General features: G+C 44.8%; 1 protein-coding gene across 4 annotated transcripts in view; it reads right to left on the reverse strand.

Moving 5' to 3' along the window:
- fbxw2 (F-box and WD repeat domain containing 2) overlaps window positions 1-23,749 on the reverse strand; it is a 66,967-nt gene that overhangs the window by 25,984 nt on the left and 17,234 nt on the right. For all 4 annotated transcript variants that reach the window (XM_085925266.1, XM_085925265.1, XM_085925263.1 and 1 more), the window contains exons 3-5: window positions 17,687-17,909; window positions 12,287-12,481; window positions 2,301-2,434 (exon numbers count right to left, since the gene is read on the reverse strand). In XM_085925266.1, the coding sequence (XP_085781392.1) occupies window positions 2,301-2,434; window positions 12,287-12,481; window positions 17,687-17,909 (552 nt within the window). The remainder of the gene's footprint in view (window positions 1-2,300; window positions 2,435-12,286; window positions 12,482-17,686; window positions 17,910-23,749) is intronic.

The raw sequence follows: 23,749 nt of genomic DNA on the forward strand, positions 1-23,749 counted from the left end.
TAGTATTAGACTGGATAAAGGATTATCTGCGAGAACAGCAACAGTACGTATGTTAAATTGGGTAATCACTGGTCTGGATAACTTGTGGTGTTCCACAAGGGTCAGTTTTAGGCCCTAAATTATTTATTTTGTATATAAATGACATGTGCAAAGTCTCTAAAGAACTAAAACTCGTAAATTTTGCAGATGACACAAATATCTTTTGTTCAGGTGATAACATTCAACAAGTGGAATCAGTGTTGAATGAAGAAATAAAAAAAAATTCAAATGTGGTTCGACTGGAACAAATTATCATTAAATGTAAGTAAGACCGTTCATGGTATTTGGCAAAAAGAACATAAAGATACGAATAGAAATAGATGGGACTGAAATTGAAAGAGTGCAGGAAAACAAATTTCTTGGGGTTATAATAGATGACAGGCTGAGTTGGAAGCCACACATCAATTTAAGTCTAAAATTTCAAGAAGCATGTCAGTCATATATAAAGCAAAAGAATTACTGGATTATCATTCACTTCGTACACTTTATTGTTCTCTTGTCTTGCCCTATTTGCATTACTGTGTTGAGGTTTGGGGGAATACTTATAAAACTTCACTACAGCCACTTATCATTCTGCAGAAAAGAGCAATAAGGACTATTCATAAAGTCAACTACTTGGAACACACAAATCCACTTTTTATACAATCCAAACTATTGAAATTCAATGACATAGTATCTTATCAAACAGCAATCATCATGTATAGGGCAAAAGCAAAACAACTACCAGAAAATATCCAAAACTTATTTTGGAATTGGGAGGGAGGTTATAAGTTAAGGGGGCATCACAACTTCAAAATCTTAAACATAAGAACAACCTTAAAACGTTTCTGTATAACTATAACCGGGGTCAAACTATGGAACAATCTAAGTGAGGAACTCAAGCAAAGTCCAAATATCCACCAGTTTAAAAGAATGTACAAAAATATGTTGTTTAGCGAGTACAAAGGCTAAAAGTGCCAAAGGGCTACATGCAAGTAAAAATGAAACAGAAAATAAGTGTGAAAGTGTGTCTACTTGCGTTCTGTGGTAGAATTACAGTATATGTTGAATCACTGGTTTAATGGATAAAGTGAAAAAGGGGTAGGAATCTAAAAAGCTATGCTTCCTCCTACTCCTTTTCGAGCATTCTTTATTGATCTATTTATTTATGTATTATTATTATTATTATTTATTTTATTTAAAATAATTATTCTTTCTGTTTGTTGGTTTATTTTTTGTTTGTCTGTTGTATGGATTTATATATGGCACTTCAAAGTGCTATCTGTTTTGCTTAATTTTCTTTTTGTTTTGGATGTTCGAAATAAAGATATTATTCAATCATTAATCAATCAAAAGCAAAACAACTACCAGAAAATATCCAAAACTTATTTACGAATCGGGAGGGAGGTTATAAGTTAAGGGGGAATCACAATTTCAAAATCTTAAACATCAGAACAACCTTGAAAAGTTTCTGTATAACTATAACCGGGGGTCAAACTATGGAAGTGACTCAAGCAGTCAGAATATCCACCAGTTTAAAAGAATGTACAAAAATATGTTGTTTAGCGAGTACAAAGGCTGAAAATGCCAAAGGGCTACATACAAGTAAAAATTAAACTGAAAAACAAGTGTGAAAGTGTGTCTACTTGAGTTCTGTTGTGGAATTACAGTAGATGTTGAATCATTGGTTTAATGGATAAAGTGAGAAAGGGGTAGAATCTAAAAAGCTATGCTTCCTCCCACTCCTTTTTGAGCATTCTTTATTAATTTATTCATTATTATTTATTTATTTTATTATTTTTTCTGATAGTTGGTTTATTTTTTGTTTGTTTGTTGTATGGACTTATATATGGCACTTTAAAGTGTTATTTGTTTTGTTTATTTTTCTTTTTTGTTTTGGATGTTAGAAATAAAGATATCGATATCAATATATATACATATATATATATTCATATATATACACATATATATACACATATACATACATATATATACACATATATATACATATATACACATATATATACATATATACACATATATACATATATATATACATATATACATATATATATACATATATACATATATATATACATATATACATATATATATACATATATACATATATATATACATATATATACATATGTGCACACACACACACACACACACACACACACACACACACACACACACACACACACACACACACACACACACACACACACACACACACACACACACACACACACACACACACAAGGTAGAGTTAAGCAGACCTTGGTAACCCATTCAGTGTGTCCGGTCAGAGTGTTGAGACAGGCACCTGCTGCCAAAGCCCAGACCTTCACAGTGAAATCTGCAGAGCCGCTCACCAGGATATCCATCTCATCATTGTAGTCCACACTGAAAACTGAGCAGACACAAACCAAATTATACAAATGAAATTATCAAAATTACATCAAATAAATGTCTGGCACTAACACAAGTGTTACTGCCAAATGTTGTGTATTGCCAAACAAAATAAAAAAGATAAAGATGTAGATTATTATTGGATGCAGGATTTCGAGGGTCAAAATACAGTACATATTTTTTTTCATTGCAAATCTCTCTTCATTTGAGAAGCAACTTCCAAACTTTAGTTTTTTTCCCCTAAGGAATTAAAATGAGTTTTATTCACCAACAAAAATGACAATTTAATGAATGTACAGCTGGTTTTCTACTTTTATAGAATCAACAGCTTTTATTTATTACATTCACATTGTGCATCGTAGCAATCTTTATTTTCTTGTCAAGAAACAATGCTCAATTGATTTTAAAAAATGCTCTGCTCAAATGTTATTTTATAAAACAAAATGCAGGGTTTTCGTGCATTTGAAATTGTGTGGCTCTAAACTTTGGATGACACAAAAGTTGTTCACAGTCAACATGACCTTCTAGAGACTGCGTTACCCCTATACCCTCAACATTATCTGACGGTAATGTTAATAAGGAGTGACAAGAGATACTTACCAAAGAAACAGCTGCAAGTAAACGATATACATTAGTGTCAATTTTCAGTTAGTAATCCACACATAACATCTGAATTAGTATATAGTCACACAAAAACTTCGCGTTAGTAATACATGTCCACACAATGTCAGACCATCCGGACAAAAACATCAAGCGTCAGTCATTCAGGTGACACGACCACTGTTGGAACGTCTTCTATCTAACGCACCCAGATTTACTTCTGATTGGCTAACATCAAGGCTCTGGCGAGCTTTATTGGTTGAGAGTAGCATCAGTTTAATACCTGATGATTTAATTGAATAGCCTCAGCGAGACTATAACAAATACACAATAGACTATTTTAATTTATCCTGAAGAGGGAGTAACAGCAATGTGTACATGCACTTATTAGTTTATACAAACTTATATACCATATTTTCCGAACTACTATAAGTCGCAGTTTTTTTTTCATAGTTTGGCCAGGGTGCCACTTACAATGTGGAGTGACTTATATGTGAAATTATTAACACATTATTAATTGATCATTAACACATTACTTACTAGTATAGTGGATCACTTCACATGTTATTTCCACTTTAAACCGCATGAGGGCGCACTAGGTCTGTGGAATAATTAGAACCACAACTGACAATGAGTCTGAATCCATTTACTGACTTCCGGAGTCAGGAGTTGTTTATAACACAGAGGACAGAGATTGACACAGAGGAAGATGATTTCGATGGATTTAATGATTTGGATTGGTCGATAAAATTGTTATCTATGTTATAGTTATCTGATATATAGTTTATTTTGTGTAGCAACTTGTATATCATTGGAGTTTAGTAGTTTTTGATTGCCTAGAGAGGCCGCGAAGGCAGCAGGGGGAGGAGACGGGAAGAGAGATCCGGGCCGCTTTGTTGGAGTGAGGCTACACACCGTGTGTTCGCTTGTATGTTGAAGTCTTGTTTTGTGAAATAACGAGCCGGTTACCAAACCCACGACTTGCCTGGTACTTTGGTAACGCTACAATATAGTTATACAGTTCTGTGGAATAATTGGAGCCGCAACTGACGACGAGTCCGACATCAGTGCCGCGTGTACTTTTGGAGTCAGCAGCAGTGCTTTTTTTTTTTTTTTTTAAAGTTACCTAGAAGATGAAGATGAAGATGGATTTAATGATTTGGAGTGACACGGATAGTTTGATAAAATTGTTATTTTTGTTAAAGTTATTTGATTTATAGTTTATATATAGCTATATTGGCCTGTGGAGTAATTGGAACCGCCAATGACGATGTGTCTGGCGCCAGCGCCGCATGCACTTCCGGGGTCAGCAGCGGCGTTGTTTACATAAAGGAGGAAGATTTTGATTGATTTAATGATTTGGAGTAACACGGATGGTTTAATAAACGTATTATTTATGTCAGTTATTTTAATAACTGTTAATATGTTACATCAGGCATGTTCTCAGTTCCTCGTTTGTGTTTATGTAACGGTAGCATGCTGTATCGTTTAGCCTGTTGTTGGCTGTTCATGTCTCTTCTTCGTGTTGGATTTTGCAGTATGAGACTCATACTGCAAGATGCTGCTGGCCGCCGCCAAGAAGAACATCCCCCGCGGCGTACGTAAAGCCTATCTTCCCTGCTGGGATGACGAATGTGAAGAGCTACTTTGCGCCCACACAGAATCACAAACTAGCGAAGACAGGGACATAGCCGTGAACAACTTAATCTACAGACTAAATGAGAAACGAAGGCAAAGATGGACGGAGACAATGGAATCAATTGACTTCACACACTCTAGCCGTCGGGCGTGGCAGACCATGAACAAGCTGATGGGCAGGTCGACAACTCCAGCTCCTATGTCTGCAAACTCCTTCGAGTCACTACTGCTGAGCAGTGGCCGCTTTCCCAACACAGACAAGGATTTTACCAGAAGAACATTGGCGAGGGTCCATGGTTGGGCCTCGACTGTAAAATGAACATATTTTACATATTTTATTTTACATTTTTATGGACATCCTCCACCAGGCCTGTTCCGTGCTCCCAAGGGCACCAGGCTTTGATTTAAACCTTTCCCACAACTTCACAACACAAGAAATCAGACTGGCCATCCAACGGCTGAAAACTGGTGAGGCACCAGGCATTGACGGCATCCACCCGGAATACATAAAACATCAAGGCAAGAAGGCAACCGACTGGCTGTGCTCCTTCCTCTCAATGTGTCTCTGGTGCATGAAACTACCAAAGATCTGGCACCATGCCAAGGTGATTGCGCTGCAAAAACCAAACAAGCCTAGTGATGACCCATCTCACTGCTATGTGTTCCATACAAGCTCCTGGAACGTCTCCTCCCATGCACGTCTCAACTTAGTGATCGACCCCCAGTTGCCGAGAAAACAGGCTAGCTTCCGAAGCAGTAGGTCCACGGCGGACCAGGTGACCCTTCTGTGCCAAGACATACACTGCTCAGAAAAATTAAAGGAACACTTAGAAAACACATCAGATTTCAATGGTGAAAAAAAAAGTTGGATATCTATTCTGATATGGACAGTTTAATGTCTCAGGAACAAAAGGATGCCACATCTTTAGATGGAAATAAAAGTTTTCAGCCCACAGAGTGCTCAGTATATAGACACCCCAAAAATCAAAGTGAAAAAATTATGTGGCAGGCTCGTCGATTCTGCCTAAATTTAATTTCTGCAATTCAAAACTCTTTTCAATATCTTGTGTAGCCCCCACATGCTTGTATGCATGCTTGACAACGTCGTGGCATGCTCCTAATGAGACGACGGATGGTGTCTTGTGGGATGTCCTCCCAGATCTGTCTAAGGGCATCAGTGAGCTCCTGCAAAGTCTAACGAGCAACCTGGCGGTGTCTGATGGACCGAAACATTATGTCCCAAAGGTGTTCTATCGGGTTTAGATCAGGTGATCGTGAAGGCCATTCAATTTTGTCAATTCCTTCATCCTCCCGATACTGTCTGCATACTCTTGCCACATGAGGCCGGGAATGTCGTGGATCAGGAGGAACCCAGGACCTATTGCACCAGATTAGGGTCTGACCATGGGTGCAAGGATTTCATCCCAATACCTAATGGCAGTCAGACTGCCGTTCTCTAGCCTGTAGAGGTCTGTTCGTCCCTTCATGGAAATGCCTCCCCAGACCATCACTGACCCACCACCGAACCGGACATGCTGATTGATGTTGCAGGCAGCATTGCGCTCTCTTTGGCTTCTCCAGACCTTTTCACGTCTATGAAACCTGCTCTCATCTGTGAAAAGCACAGGGCGCCAGTGGCGGACTTGCCAATTCTGGTGTTCTATAGCAAATGCCAATCGAGCTCCACGGTGCCGAGTAGTGAGCATAGGGCACACTACAGGACGTCGTGCCCTGAGGCCACCCTCGTGAAGTCTGTTTCTGACTGTTTAGGCAAAAACATTCACACCAGTAGCCTGCTGAAGGTCATTCTGTAGGGCTCGGGCAGTACTCAACCTGTTCCTCCTTGTACAAAGCAGCGGATATCGGTCCTGCTGATGGGATGAGGACCGTCTACGGCCCTGTGCAGCTCTCCTAGAGTAACTGCCTGTCTCCTGGAATCTCCTCTATGCTCTGGAGATTGTACTGGGAGACACATCAAATCTTCTTGCAACAGCACGCATGGATGTGTCATCCTGGAGGAGTTGGACAATCTGCGCAACTTCAGGAGGGTTAAGAAATCGCCTCATGGTTCCAGTCGTGATAATGACTCTTGCTAAAGCCAACACTTGTGGAAAAACAGTTTAAAAAGATCAAGAGGGAGGAGCTTGAAATGGCCTCCACCAGCAAAACCAGTCCTGTTTTGGGGACCATCTCGTTGTTGCCCCTCTAGTGTACCTGTTTTTAATTCCATCAACACCAATGCAGCTGAAAGTGATTAACAACCCCCTCTGCCACGTGCCTGACCAAAACCTTATCAGAAACGTGTAATTGAATTCATGCCATACCCTGATAAAAAACAGTTCCTTTAATTTTTTTTGAACAGTGTATAAGACAGCTTCCAAGCAAGGGAGAAGGCTGATGCTATCTTCTTGGACCTCACAGCTGCATACGACACTGTCTGGATGCGAGGGCTGCATATGAAACTCCTGGAAACCATCCCAGATAAGCATATGGTAAATTTCATCATGGAGATGCTGAGAAACCGCAGCTTCCGGCTACACACCAGTAACTGACAATGCAGCAGGGTGAGGAAACTCAATAACGGCGTCCCACAGGGCTCAGTGCTGTTCAACTATATCCTATAACTATACTATATCCATGACCTGCCTGCAACCCAGTCAAAGAAGTATGGCGATGCAGATGACCTGGCCATCCTACTCAGCAAGCCATCCTGGGAAGCAGCAGAAAAGGGCCTCTCCGAGGACATGAACATCCTGTCCTCATACATGAGGAACTGCCGTCTCAAGCTCAGCATGGGCAAGACAACATCGTCAATGTTCCATCTCAACAACAGGGAAGCAGCTCGTGAGCTTAACGTCATGGTGGATGATACCCGGCTACAGCACCAGCCCGTTTCCACGTACCTCGATGTGAAGCTTGACAGAAAACTAACATTCAAACAACACTTGGAAAGTGCCAAGGCAAAGATAAGTGCTCGTGCCACCCTTATACGTCGCTTATCCGGCATCACCTAGGGAGCCACGACAACTTTACAACTTTACTCCACGCTGGCCTTGGTGTTCTGAGCTGCCGAGTACTGTGCCCCGGCCTGGACGATGACATGTTGACCTGGCTCTCAAAGGAGCTGCAAGTCTGAAGTCATACGACAGAAGAAGTGTTGGATTTTGTCACATAAAGTTCTCCCAAAAATGCGACTTGTATTCTGATGCAACTATATGTTTCTTTTTTTCTTTATTTTGCATTTTGTGGCTTGTACTCCGGAGCAACTTATAGTCTGGAAAATACGGTACGTTATCATATCAATCAATGTGTAAATACTCTTAGAAATTTATACAAACATAGTTACTCAATCAGAACACTGACAGCTCACAGAGCTTTGTAACTTTCCATTACACATACGCACAGAGCTCAGTATTTCTCCAGGACACATGGACACAAAATATTCAGTAGATAACAGGTCATTCAGATGATAACAGAACAGATGTCTACCTTATAAGGACACGTTTTTCCTTCTTTCGCCCTCCCTTCTCCTCTCTTCCTTATCCCTGCTTGAAAACACTATAAAGCCTTCTGACCCGAATTATGACATTGTTTCATCCGCTGAAGTGCATTGTGTACGGACCGCTATTAAACAACTCAAGATCTAGCAAATAGAGAACCAACTGATACTCAACATTTTTGTTTTCTTTGCTCAACAACGGACATCTTGAACAAAACTCAACAATCCCTCCCCATTTTTCTCATTGATAGAAATCCGTGGTAGCGACTGCAAACTTTAATCCATGTATTATCAATTATTATTATTATTATTATTATTATTATTATCACGCGTACATTGAGTCTTCTAAGATGGCGCTGCGGATGGCCGCCTCGGTGACTCGCTCTCTGCTACTTTGTGTTATTTTGTGTGGTTTTTGTGTCTTCTGGTGCCCATACCGGATCACTTTTAGCAGAGAAGAACTGTTAAACATCGGACAGTCTTCTCCTGGCACTTTCTCTCCGGTTTTCACTGAACCAGGCAGTTTGACGGAGATTTTAGCTGGAGCGGCGGCGCTCTACAAGTTCTGCTGCAATAGCATGGTAAGCGCGCCGGAGCCCTCGTGAAGTTGAGGCAGAGAGAGTTCCGTGCTCCCCTACCATCAATTCATCTGGCGAATGTCCGGTCCCTGGCGAACAAGATGGACAAACTGCTGCTTCTCGTTCCAAGGAACCCGGACGTTAGCAGATCTGTGCTTCACCGAAACGTGGCTCACCAAACGTATTCACCACCACGCAGTAGCGCTGCTTGGGTGTCGGCTACTATGCGTAGATCGGAGCACTGACCATGACCTATTCAGGCAGGCCAGGAACACACTGACCCGAGAGATCAGGAAAGCTAAGAGGAGCAATGGGCAGAGTTTGGAGAGACACCTCTCTGCCAATCCTGATCCTTCATCAGTGTGAAAAGGCCTGCAGAGCATCACGGGCTTCAAGAGAAATCCTTGCACCCATGGCTTATCACCTACTCTCTCTTTTTAAGAAGCCGGGCCCGAACTTCAGATCCGCGAGGAGGAGGTGTGTTAGATGTTCCGGAGACAGAAGGTTAGGAAGGCACCAGGCCCATTCGGCGTGTCCTCCCCCTGCCTGAAAGTCTGTGCTGAACAGCTGGCAACCACCTTTGCACAGATCTTCTACTGTTCCCCGGAGCTGTGGGAGGTGCCCTCGTGCTTCAAAAGCTCCACCATCGTACCAGTGGCCAAGAAACCCGCCATCACAGGATTGAATGACATCTGTGGTCATGAAATCCTTTGAGAGGCTAGTGTTAAGCTACCTGAAGGACATCACGCCCCCGCTCAACCTCCTGCAGTTTGCCTACCAGGCCAACAAGTCGGTGATCGATGCGGTCAACAACATAGGGCTGCACTACATCCTGCGCCACCTAGACACCCCAGGGACGTACACCAGGATCCTGTTTGTGGACTTCAGCGTTCAACATCATCGCTCCCGACATCCTCCACCAGAAGCTCATCCAGATCGCGGTGCCTGCCTCCACCTGTCAGTGGATCACCAGCTTCCTGACCAACAGGAGACAGCATGTGAGGCTGGGGACCATCACATCCGACACCCAGACCACCAGCACAGGCGCCCCCCCAGGGGTGCGTACTCTCCCCACTGCTCTTGTCTCTCTACACCAACGATTGCTCCTCAGGCAACTCTTATGTGAAGCTTCTGAAGTATGCGGACGACACCACTCTCATCGGACTGATCGTGGTGACGAGACTGGGTACAGACAGAAGGCAGAGCGGCTGGTCCACTGGTGCAGCCAAAAACCCCTGGAGCTCAACCCGCTCAAGACCGTGTAGATGACAGTGGACTTCAGGAGAGAGCCTTCGCCACTTCCACCCCTCACCATCCTCAGTGATGCTATTCCCACCAAAGACACCTTCAAGTTCCTGGGATCCACAATCTCCTGGGACCTGCAGTGGAGCAGCCTCATAGACTCTGTCTGGAAGAAGGCCCAGCAGAGGTTGTACTTTCTGAGACAGCTCAGAAAGTTCAACCTGCCACAGGAGCTGCTGAAGACCTTCTACACTGCCATCATCTAGTCTATCTTCTGCACTTCCATCACTGTCTGGTTTGGATCGGCCACCACACAAGACAAGCACAGACTGCAACGGACAATTAGAGATGCACCGATCCGACTTCTTCAGTTTCGATACCGATACCGATGCCGTGGCTTTGCGTATCGGTCGATACCCGATCCGATATTATGGTTGACTTAACAAGCTACATACCTCTAGATGTGGAACAGAAAAGACTAAAGGCAATGGCATCAGGCATGACTACACAGTTATTTCCTAAAACAAAATGTAACAAGATAAAGCAGATTAATGCAATGAACTATTTATTTGTAACAAAAGTTGTGAACAGCAGCAATAAAGTGTATCAGCATTTAAATTCAAGTAAATTAGGATACAAACTTCTTAAAAAAAATACAAATGTTGCAGCTGAAACTGCACTGGGCAAATATAGAAAGGGTGATCAAGCACACAGTAACCAAATATTAAAAGAAATAGTAAACATGTAAACATTAGGTGCGTTAACTGCTGTGTAGGTCCACCTCCCACTCTCTTTGATCTGCTCAACTGCTGGAACTCCTGGTGCTTCGTTGCGTGGTGTTTCTGGAGATGCTTAATTAAATTGGTAGTACTATAGCTGGCAGTACTACCACCACCCCTGGCAACATTAGCTTTGCAGACATTACAAACTGCCGTCGAGGTAGTTGGCGTGTTCAGTTTAAAGTACCTCCACACAGCTGACTCTTTCGTTCGCTCCATGTTTCCGTTTGTTTAGAAAACTCTCGTGGCATGCGGCACGCGTGCTGCTGACGTATGACGTAGCCCGCGTCCCAATAGATTAAGAAAAGGTTCGGCCCACAGATCGGCTGCATTTTCCGATACCCGATCCATCTATTTTGTTGATATCGGGGCCGATATCCGATCCAGATATCGGATCGGTGCATCTCTACGGACAATCAGGTCTGCGGAAAAGATAATCGGGACCAACCTCCTATTCAAGAAGGTAGTCCTGTCCAGGACCAGGAAACGTGCACGTAACATCTGCAGACCCTTTCCATCCAGGTCACAGTCTCTTCAAACTACTCCCCTCCGGACAGCGTTCCAGAGCGCTGTACGCCAAAACTAGTAGATAGACACAGCTTCTTGCTCCAGGCTGTCGCTCTGATGAACTCACACCACTCATGAAGACTCAGAGACATCACTGTGCAATAACATCCTGCTCTCACCACTTAAATGTTGTTAGTTGCTTGAATGTTGTCGTACAGAGGCTGAGATCAAATTCCCTGTTTGGAATGCACAAACTTGGTCAATAAAGCTGATTCTGATTGTCATTATTATCACTGATGGTGTCTCATCTTAGTTCAAATGCGATAAAAATAAGACATAGGATAGTCATGTGGTTAGGCTCAAGGCTTGTGTTTGTAGCAGAGATTATGCCAATAATTTTACAACCTTGTCTCCTAACATCCGTGGTAGGCCGGGTTAACTTGGTTGTTATTAGCTCTCAATCTAAGAAATAAATGGTTAACTCTATCATTTACAATTAGCAATACAATTGTGAACCCACCTTCCAGTCCAAGGGAACACTTAACACACCATATGGTCCAGCTATCTCCGCTGAATCGTGTGTGGCTATATTTGGCACTCCAGTGGCTTCAAAACTGCTATGAACTTGTCTTTAACACCTTGCTAGCTAGTCGTCTTATACAGGACACTCCCTCTGCCTCCCTCTCATGGCAGGTGGATCAGGGAGCTACTACTCTCCATAAAACTGGAGACATTTCTGTTCACCTTTAAGGGTTCCCTCACCTCCTGATGAGACCTTTTGAGTCACATATAAGCTTTAGATATCTAATTGCAATGACAGAGCCCCTAAATCCCCTAAAGCCTATTTTCCCCCTAAATGTTATTTTTATTTCTCGACCCCCCTTTTTCTGTTAGATTAAGATTGGATTCATCTTTAGCTGTGCTTAGAACAATTGGCCAAATTTTGTTTTAGAAACACATTTATATACAATGATCCTCAATCAATCAGCAAGCCTGTCCACTGAACCAACCTGCTCCTGTGTGGCCACGAAAGTGCTGAATTTTGGCTCCTGTGCTCCATTCCCAGCATGCAATGGTGTTGTCAAAGGACCCAGTCACAAGCTTTTGTTCATCAAACTTCACTGTGGCACAGGTGTGAGTCTGAATTCCATAAATGCATTGCCCAGTGCGTACATCCCATAATTTGGCAGAGAGATCATCGGATCCTAGAAAATAAAACATTATGCAGTTAGTGTAGTCACTATACCAAAATTATGACTTCAATAATAAACACTGCATGCCGAATTATTTTGCAAATAATGTGTTTCTCTGATTCTTTGTCTATACAAATGGCACTCATAAATGACATGGATACTTTTCAAGTCATCAACTAATGGACAATAATTCAAATGTTTTTAAAGGAGCTGTATCATGCTATTTTTAAGCTTTATTAAATAAATAAACATTAAACATCGGATGAATGTGTCAATATATAACTAAACAACAACAAACCATATTAATTTGCCAACCCAAGATCATGACTATAAATGCACCCCTAATTCCCACAACGAGATAAGAAAATCTCGCGGCATGGGGGCGAAATGGTCCCATCAGCTTTTCCGTAGAGCAAGACGGTGTCAACAGGACGGGTCACTGTCTGGTTTGGATCGGCCACCAAACAAGACAAGCACCGACCGCAACGGACAATCAGCACTGCAGAAAAGATAATCTCCCATCTATCCAGGACTTGTACCTGTCCAGGACCAGGAAACGTGCAAGTAACATCTCTACAGACCCTTCTCACCCAGGTTGCAGTCTGTTCGAACTGCTTCCCTCCGGACGGCGTTACAGAGCACTGTACGCCAAAACCAGCAGACATGGAGACAGCTTTTTCCCCCAGGCTGTCAGTCTGATGAACTCACACCACTCTTAGTAGATTCTCAGAGACATTGTTGTGCAATGACATCCTGCTCTCTATGCTTTATCTTTGAATTGTCTATATTGTGTGTACTATGTGTCCACTCTGCATCCTTTGCAGCCTGGTCATCCTGGAAGAGGGATCCTCCCTTCTGTGGTCTCTTCTCAAGGTTTCTCATTTCCCCTAGTATGCGTTTTGAGTTTTTCGTTGCCCTCCTAGGAGTTTAAGATCAGGGGATGTTTGAGAGCTGAAATCCATTTTGGACAACACCTCTCACCCCCTCCATGACATTGTGCTGAGCAGCTCCTTCAGCAGCAGACTATTACATCCGCGGTGTAGGAAGGAGAGATTCTGCAGGTCCTTCATTCCCACTGCTGTCAGACTCTACAACATGCGTGGCACCTGATCATGTGTTTCGTCTCTACCGCTCCTAGTGGCACTTGTCTTTGTCCTTGTCGGTTATTTATCCATTTTTACATTTGGCACTTGTCTCTTGTATTCTTGCACTCTTGTACGCTGCTGTGACAAGCAAATTTCCCCGCTGTGGGATAAATAAAGTTCTATCATCATCATCATCATCAAACTTCTGCACATGGCAGAACACAAGAGTGTACAGGGCAAAGTGGAAGGGAGAGAGCACTGTTATCCATGTTACCTCATAACGCTGCTTCTTACCGTGTCTGACCTACAGCCACCCATGCGCACATACTGGGGTTTGACTGTCAGGTAAACCCATCATCCTTGCCCTCAGGCGTGAGCTCACGCCCATTATCAACATTCTGTCTCTTAGGAGCATAGGCTGTATGGTGTTAAAGGCGCTGGAGAAATCCAGGAACGTAATCCTCACAGCCCCTTTTCCCTTGTCCAGGTGAGCGATAGAGGCATGCAGCATGCAGGTAACAGCATCCTCCACCCTCACCTTCTCCTGATATGCAAATTGTAGCGGGTCGAGAGCATGCCAGACCTGAGGAAGTGAAGCAGCAATCATTCCAGACTCTTCATCACGTGTGACTGGTCAGCGTGACTGGTCTGAAGTCATTTAACTCTGCAGGTTGCGGTTTCTTACTCATGTTATGTTGTTGGCGCGGTGTTATGAGGACACAGAGTAAAGTTGCATGGGAGTTTTCTTCGCATAAATCGTGATGTCATCGGTCATCTATTTTCATCGGTATACTCTCAATCTGGGGATCAATAAAGTATCCATCCATCAATCCATCCGAGATAGCAGTGCTTAGTACAGGATGTCGGCGTCTGGCTCCAGGAATGTAGACTTACTGGCGCCAGAAGATAACGGGATGCAGGTGCATGTACTCATGAAAGCATCCTAGGAAGACCATATAAGGTTTGCAGGACCGTCTTGGATGCCCAACCGACCTTTTCCTGGGCGTGAGACACTTCATTCTGACATCGGTTGAATAAAATCTTTTTCCAGTCATTCGTGTGTCACTGAAGTTTTCCTTCCCTGAGCCAGCCACCTGCCACCGCGTGTTCCCGAGGACCAGCTGAGCACAGAAGAAATCACCACACATCAAACACTGGTCCGTGAAAATATTGTCTGACAATAATTTGGTCCGTGGTAGTATAAAAGTCGAACAGTTGATCTAGAGCACAATCACCTGTTTGTAATTACCCACAGAGCATTATATTATGTTTACATGTCATAGTAACACTGACGTTTTTGCTGCTTGAAAAGAGCTTCCAGTGAAGATTGCCAAGTGTGACCCCCAAAGTGATTTATACTCCGGTGCGATTTAAATGTGTCTTTTTCTTCTTTATTATGCATTTTATAGCTGGGGCGACTTGTACTCCTAAGCTATAGTGCTGAATAAACTTTAATGTTGAAGTATTAACTTTATTTTGTAGCCTTCACAGGAGATATACTTTTGCTAATTTCTTATCTACATGTGCTTCCAGGTACAAGGTTTCCAAAAGGTAATCCACCGTTAATCCTGACATTTTATATTCATTAACTCTTGAATTGTGAAGCCATTTACCATTTATTTCCTAGTTATAGCTCCTTCTCTAAAATAGTTTGTTGAGTGACAATTTACTACTTTTGAACCATGTCTGGAATTTAGATATTCCCCTATTAACAGTAAGCAGCAAATGGTTTTATTCATCCACAATATAGAAATATTGTGAAGTGCCGAATTACTGTGTCAGGGCTGCGAGGGCCCTTAACCCTGTTGCAGATCTGAAACATTTTTTTAAAACTATTTAAAAAAAAAAAAGTGTTTTCTTTTTATTTTTCCCCCACATCAACAGGAGTCAGGTAGTCCTATTGTTTATTGTCCCTCTATGCTATTGGCTAGAACATTGTTATTTAAGCCCCACCCACAAGCTGTTTGGGCTCACACCTTGCTGGACAGCGTGAAGGACACATCTCTGTTACACTAGACTGGATTAATCAAAGAAAAGTAAGTAAAATGCTTTTATATTTTTTTGGTGCATATGTTTATTGTGTTAAATAATAATAAATAATAATAATAATAAATAAAGGCCCTAATTGTGACCTGCCTAAGTGTAGTGTAAATCAGCATGGATCTTCTAGTTTGTATTATCTTCTAATATATTTACACATTGTGTGTATTTGTAACATTTGTAAACAAGAGTGTAGAGGATAAATCCAAGTAAACTCAGTTTATTAATCTTTGTCCAGATTCCAGTCTTTGTTGACACCCTTACAATTCGTCAACAACCAGTACCAGAGACTAAAAAGAAGGACAAACTGTGGAAGATCTGACCTTGGCTTGATTCATTCAGAGAGAACTGCCTGCAGGTGATACCAGAAGAGCACAACTCTGTGGATGAGATGATGATTCCTTTCAAGGGGAGATTCAGCAGCATCAAATAGTACATGCGAGGCAAGCCACACCCATGGGGCTTCAAAGTATGGGTGAGAACTGGAGTCTCTGGCGTGATGTGCGACTTTGATGTCTACCAAGGAAGCGACAATGGACTGCGAGCCAAATCAGAACTTGACTTGTCTGGTAATGTTGTGACAAAGCCTTCAACACTGCCAGAAGGTCACAACTACAAGGTCTATGCAGACAACTTCTTCACCTCTGTTCCACTGGTAGAGAACCTTGATCGAGGAATACATTACGTCGCAACAGCCAGGCAGGTGCGCCTACCCAACTGCAACCTTGAAGACTACAAGAGTTTGAAGAAGAAGGGGAGAGGAGCCTTTGACCACAGAGTGGAGGTGAAACACAACATCTTTGCCATCAAATGGTATGACAACCGAGCCGTCACACTTGTGTCGTCCTTTCCTGGAACTGAGCCTGTGGAGAAGATCCAACGCTGGGACAAAGTCAACAAGACCTACATAGAAGTTGAACGGCCTCACATTGTGGGTATCTACAACAAATACATGGGAGGTGTGGATTTGCTGGATTCATTCACAGTCAAATACAAGTTCCCCATGAAATCTCACCGCTGGTGCATGTACATCTTCTGGCACACCATCACCCTTGCTGTGGTCAATGCCTGGTTCATTTACAAGCGGGACTGCAGGGCTCACGGGGTCTCTCAGAAAGAGACAATGAACCTGAGACTGTTCCAGGCACAGCTAGTATTCTCTCTCATTCTGAAGGACACAATCAAGACTCCGAAGAGGCAACGGCTATCTGCAAGCCGTGGCAGCTCAGTGACACACACTGTGACAGCAGGCCCGTTGACTTCTCAGAAGAGACCATCCTCTGGTAATGAGAATCCAACCAGCGTCCCACCCAAAAAAACATGTCCACACCCACCACCGGATGTGCGTAAGGACCTTCTTGGTCATTTCCCAATGAAGACGAAGAAGAGAGGACGCTGCAGACACTGCCCTACAGGATACACCGACACACAGTGCTACAAGTGTGATGTCTGTCTTTGCTTCAAAGACAACAGGAACTGTGTCTGGAATTATCACTGCTAATGAAGGAAGAAGAAGATGAAGTGGCTTGATATCTGAAGTAGTGTTAGCCTTGATTCTGCATGGACCTAGTATACTGAGCGTGACTTATAAGCCTATATCTAGCCTGCTAAACTATATCTAGCCTGCTTGCATTCCACGTAATCCTGTTTTTAACACAAATAAAAACACAAAAAATAGGATAAATGTTGTCATTATTCAGGTTACAGACTGTGTAAATGAACTTAGCTGTCTAACATATGAGCAAATAAGTTTACCTTGACTAGACAATGAGTAGGACCACACGAGGCCTACAGTAAATTCTGCTCCCAAACTCACCCAACGTTGCAACGTTACGTGTCCATAAAACCTTACTAAAACATGACAAATTTGCAAACACTACATTATGGTGCCCAATGGGCTCTAACAACACTAAATGAAAGTTGTTGTTTTTTTTTTTTAATGTTTTATTACGTCTGGGTCTTACAGGGTTAATTGCTGCTCGCAGGTCGAGTTTAAAGTGAATTCCACTGAAAATAAAATAAATGTGCTTTGTCTGAGGACGAGTGTTTTATCTAATGAACTAAAATCACTGTAACTTAAGCATAATCATACCTGTGCAGAGAAGACCATCCTTATAATAGAGAGCATACACACGAGCACTGTGGCCAATGAGTGAGGATGTCTCAAAAGCCTTCTGGTCCTTTAGTTCAATCATCCGTAGTTTAGCCTTCAGGTAGACAGCCTTCCAATGAGATGCATCCTGAATGGATTCATCAATCCTCCAGCCAAGCTCCCGACAAATGTTCTGCCACACTTCTGTGCATGAATTAATCACCTAAAGAAAGAAAATGTTTGAACAGCCTAAAATAATAGGAACCAGACTTCAAAAGAACATATCCTACAAGTTGTTTTTCATGCAGTGCTTTCCCAGTAAAAGGTGTGTGAAAATGTACTAATGTGATAGCTGTAGTAACATTATGCAAATACTAGAGACGTTTTTCAGCCAGTTAAATTAAAGCGATAATTATAAATTAAAAATGAAATTGAAATGGACAGTCCCCTCCGTGAGTCGTCACCTTATCGTGGTGGAGGGGTTTGCGTGCCCCTATGATCCTAGGAGCCATGTTGTCTGGGGCTTCATGCCCCTGGTAGGGTCACCCATGGCAGAAGGGTCCTAGGTGAGGGGCCAGACAAAGCACGGCTCAGAAGACCCCTTATGATGAATAAAATATATGGATGTCGTTTTCCCTCGCCCGGACGCGGGTCACCAGGGCCCCTCTCTGGAGCCAGGCCTGGAGGTGGGGCTCGAAGGCGAGCGCCTGGTGGCCGGGCCTTCGCTCATGGGGTCCGGTCGGGCATAGCCCGTAAAGAAAACGTGGGTCCCCCTTCCAATGGGCTCACCACCTATAGGAGGGGCCAAAGGGGTCGGGTGCATAGTGAGCTGGGCGGCGGCCAAAGGCGGGGACCTTGGCGGTCCGATTCCCGGCTGCAGAGGCTGGCTCTAGGGACATGGAATGTCACCTCTCTGGCTGGAAAGGAGCTGGTGTGTGAGGCAGAAAGGTCTAGTCGGACTTGCCTCCACACATAGTTTGGGCTCTGGTACAAGCCCTCTCGAGAGGGGCTGGACTCTCTTCCACTCTGGAGTTGCCCACGGTGAGAGGCGTTGAGCAGGTGTTGGCATACTTATTGCCCCCCGGCTGGGCGCCTGCACATTGGGGTTCACCCCGGTGAGCGAGAGGGTAGCCTCCCTCCGCCTTCGGGTGGGGGGACGGGTCCTGACTGTTGTTTGTGTCTATGCACCGAACGGCAGCTCAGAGTACCCACCCTTCTTAGAGGCGCTGGAGGAAGTGCTGGAGAGCGCTCCTTCTGGGGACTCCATCGTTCTACTGGGTGACTTCAATGCTCCCGTGGGCAATGACAGTGAGACCTGGAAGGGCGTGATTGGGAGGAACGGCCCCCCCGATCTGAACCCGAGCGATGTTCTATTATTGGACTTCTGTGCTCGACACGGATTTTCTATAATGAACACCATGTTCAAGCATAAGGGTGTCCATGTGTGCATTTGGCACCAGGACACCCTAGGCCGCAGTTCGTTGATCGACCTTGTAGTCGTGTCATCGGATTTGCAGCCGCATGTTTTGGACACTCGGGTGAAGAGAGGGGCGGAGCTGTCAACTGATCACCACCTGGTGGTGGGTTGGCTCCGATGGTGGCAGAAGATGCCGGTCCGACCTGGCAGACCCAAACGCTCTGTGAGGGTCTGCTGGGAACGTCTGGCAGAATCCCTTGTCAGGAAGAGCTTCAACTCCCACCTCCGGCAGAGCTTTTCCCACGTCCCGGGGGAGGCGGGGGACATTGAGTCTGAGTGGACCATGTTCCGCGCCTCCATTGTTGAGGCAGCCGACCGGAGCTGTGGCCGTAAGGTTGTTGGTGCCTGTCATAGCGGCAATTCCCGAACCTGCTGGTGGACACCGACCGGCGGTAAGGGATGCCGTCAAGCTGAAGAAGGAGTCCTATAGGGCCGTATTGCCTGCGGGACTCCAGAGGCAGCTGACAGGTACCGGATGGCCAAGCGGAACGCGGCTTCGGCGGTTGCTGAGGCAAAAACCCGGGCTTGGGAGGAGTTTGGCGAGGCCATGGAGAATGACTTCCGGACGGCTTCGAGGAAATTCTGGTCCACCATCCGGCGTCTCAGGAGGGGGAAGCAGTGCACGGTCAACACTGTTTACAGTGGAGATGGTGTGCTGCTGACCTCGACTCGGGATGTCGTGAGTCGATGGGGGAATACTTCGAAGACCTCAATTCCACCGACACGCCTTCCATTGTGGAAGCAGGGCCTGAGGACCCTGAGGCGGACTCTCCAATCTCGGAAGTCGAAGTCACTGAGGTAGTTAAAAAACTCCTTGGTGGCAAGGCCCCGGGGTGGATAAGATCCGCCCGAGGTTCTTAAAGGCTCTGGATGTTGTGGGGCTGTCATGGCTGACACGCCTCTACAGCATTGCGTGGACATCAGGGACGGTGCCTCTGGATTGGCAGACTGGGGTGGTGGTTCCCCTCTTTAAGAAGGGGGACCGGAGGGTGTGTTCCAATTATAGGGGAATCACACTCCTCAGCCTCCCTGGTAAGGTCTATTCAGGGGTGCTGGAGAGGAGGATCTGTCGGGAGGTCGAGCCTCGGATTCAGGAGGAGCAGTGTGGCTTTCGTCCTGGCCGTGGAACAGTGGACCAGCTCTACACCCTCGGCAGGATCCTTGAGGGTGCATGGGAGTTCGCCCAACCAGTCCACATGTGTTTTGTGGACTTGGAAAAGGCGTTCGACCGTGTTCCTCGGGAGGTTCTCTGGAGGGTGCTTCGGGAGTACGGGGTGCCGAGCCAACTGATAAGGGCGGTTTGGTCCCTGTATTGCCGATGCCAGAGATTGGTCCGCATTTCCGGCAGTAAGTCTGATTCGTTCCCAGTGAGGGTTGGACTCCGCCAAGGCTGCCCTTTGTCACCAATTCTGTTCATAATTTTTATGGACAGAATTTCTAGGCGCAGCCGAGGCGTTGAGGGGGTCCGGTTTGGGGACCTCAGCATCGCGTCACGGCTTTTTGCAGACGACGTGGTGCTGTTGGCTTCTTCAGTCCGTGATCTCCAGCTCTCACTGGAGCAGTTCGCAGCCGAGTGTGAAGCGGTCGGGATGAGGGTCAGCACCTCCAAATCAGAGTCCATGGTCCTCGGTCGGAAAAGGGTGGAATGCCCTCTCCGGATAGGGGATGAGATCCTGCCCCAAGTGGAGGAGTTCAAGTATCTTGGGGTCTTGTTCAAAAGTGAGGGCAGGATGGAGCGCGAGATCGACAGGCGGATCGGCAGTATTGCGGACTCTGTACCGGTCCGTTGTGGTGAAGAGAGAGCTGAGCCAAATGGCAAAGCTCTCGATTTACCGGTCGATCTACGCTCCTACCCTCACCTATGGTCACGAGCTATGGGTCGTGACCGAAAGAACGAGATCCAGGATACAAGCGGCCGAAATGAGTGTCCTCCGCAGGGTGTCCGGGCTCTCCCTTAGAGATAGGGTGAGAAGCTCGGTCATCCGGGAGAGACTCGGAGTAGAGCCGCTGCTCCACGTTGAGAGGAGCCAGATGAGGTGGCTCGGGCATCTAATCAGGATGCCTCCTGGACGCCTACCTGGGGAGGTGTTCCGGGCATGTCCCACCGGTCGGAGACCCCGTGGATGACCCAGGACGCGCTGGAGAGACTACGTCTCTCGGCTGGCCTGCGAACGCCTTGGGATCCCCCCGGGATGAGCTGGATGAAGTGGCTGGGGAGAGGGAGGTCTGGGAGTCCCTCCTAAAACTGCTGCCCCCGCGACCCGACCCCGGATAGGCGGAAGAAGATGGATGGAAATGGACAGTTTACATTTCCTCATACCACTTTAATATTTAAAACTTTATATTTCAGTGCGCTTTTGTTATTCATTTATTAAAGAATGTCCATCTACTGAAAATAATGGCAGAGATGTTTTCTGTTGCTCCAGCGAATAACCCTGAATTCCCATACGGTCGTTTGTAAATGCTCTTAAGAAAATTAACAAAACAATATTTCTACGAATGATTGGTTCTCCTGAATTATCTCCATCCCTTCTGTGGAATACAGGAAAAGCAGTACAAAGAGGGAAAATAATCTCATTCTCATCACACACAAAGAAAAGGGAAAAAGAACATGAAGTGAACCTGGAAGCTAAAATTTGTTATTTAGAAAACACACAATCCAACAGAAGAAACCCAGAATGAAATCAGAAAATGTTCCCTCAATCTCAATGAAACATTTAACAAACATTAAAAACTATTTTTGATACATTGATTAAGGTAAGATTCTTTCCATCATAGCAATAAATCAGGTAAATACTCAGCATCCCAAATCCGACGAAAGTCATTCAGAACCCAGCAGGGAAGCCAACCAGCTCACAAGAGGAAATGTTTTTTTTTTTACTTCTACAGTCACCTATAAACCGTTTTGGCCCGAATATAAGACGATGTTTTTTGCATTGAAATAAGACTGAAAAAAGTGGGGGTCGTCTTATATTTGGGGTCTAGACATTACACCCATTTTCACTTGTGCGCAGCGGTAAGTTAAAAGTTGCTGGTATCGACTGAGCATGTTGCTGTGATCGAGTGCGTCTTTGACACAGTGAGTATAGACATTTCATTGTTACTACTGTGTGGGCAGCTCAGTGACACACTGGGTAGCACGTCCGCCTCACACTTAGGAGGGTGTGGGTTCGATTCCACCTCTGGCCCTCTCTGTGTGGAGTTTGCATGTTCTCCCCGTGCACGTGTGGGTTTTCTCCGGGCACTCTGGTTTCCTCCGACATCCCAAAAACATGCTTGATAGGCCGATTGAGCACTCCAAATTGTCCCTAGGTGTGAGTGCGAGTGCGAATGGTTGTTCGTCTCTGTGTGCCCTGCGATTGGTTGGCAACCAGTTCAGGGTGTGTCCCCCACTTACTGCGCGATGACGGCTGGGATAGGCTACAGCACGCCCGCGACCCCCGTGGGGACTAAGCATTTCAGAAAATGGATGGATGGATGTTACTACTGTCCACTGTTGTGCCGTTTGTCCGATCGCGGTTTACTTCGTGTGCGCGCCGTTTGATTGACAGCTCCGGCGTGCTCATAATCGACTGAGTATGTTACTGTGATCGTGTGCGCCTTTGACACAAAGTGAGTATAGACCTTTCATTGTTACTACTGTACACAGTTGTGCAGTTTGTCCGATCGCGGTTTGCTTCGTGTGCGCGCCGTTTGATCGACAGCTCCGGCGCGCTCCTTTAAGTTTGCCTCGCATCGTACGAGTAGCCGTTACGCAGCGGCTCGGCGACTAACGGTCGCCAGCAAATGTATTTTGTTGACTCGATCGATGACTTATGTTTGGTGTGTTGCCGAGAGTATTTCATTTGTGGTTATTTATCATTATTTTTTTGCCAATAATTCAGTAAAGCAATTAAAAGTGGACCACGTCTTCCCTCCTGTATTCCGAGCGACACCCCGGGCCAATACAGTACTTCAGAAATCAACCCTACCCAGGAAGACACAATTTTTTTTTTCAACAGCATTGAATTACCTCATCTCAATGAACATCAAATATCATACCTTGAACTAACTATAACAGAAAGAACTGTGTTCAGCACGAAGAAGCATGCCGAATAATGAAGCTCCAGGCCCTGATGGCTTCCTAGCTGAGTTCTAAAGAAATTTCTGGTCCACCTTACCTCCACTTTTCATTAGAATGTAAAACAAATCAATACAAAAATCAAAACCTCCAGCTAGCACCATTACAGCATCAATTAACTCCTTCTTAAATAAAATAAAGACCCAACGCTGCCATCTAGGTACCGCCCTATATCAGTCCTCAATGTAGACAATAAAATCCACCTATTCCAACTTATCCTCATGTGTTATATAGTTTGCGTCTCCCATCTCGCTTTGCCCTCGTCTTGTCGCTACAGTGACAACCCTTTCATTGTCACTTTTTCATAGTCACTTTCACTGCACTTTGTCAAGAACTCTCCCTTTTGGAGCATTTTGTGTTGAACTTTTTCCAATCCCTCTTTTCTCTTCAGTACGAGGTGTTTATTCCCTTTTGTTAAAATGAATCTCTACCATGGCGGCCTCTATTCAACCAGTCATGTCACGCA

This window comes from Syngnathus leptorhynchus, chromosome 12 (assembly GCF_054491065.1).
Source record: "Syngnathus leptorhynchus isolate UIUO chromosome 12, UIUO_Slep, whole genome shotgun sequence".
In the NCBI taxonomy this organism is placed as follows: domain Eukaryota; kingdom Metazoa; phylum Chordata; class Actinopteri; order Syngnathiformes; family Syngnathidae; genus Syngnathus; species Syngnathus leptorhynchus.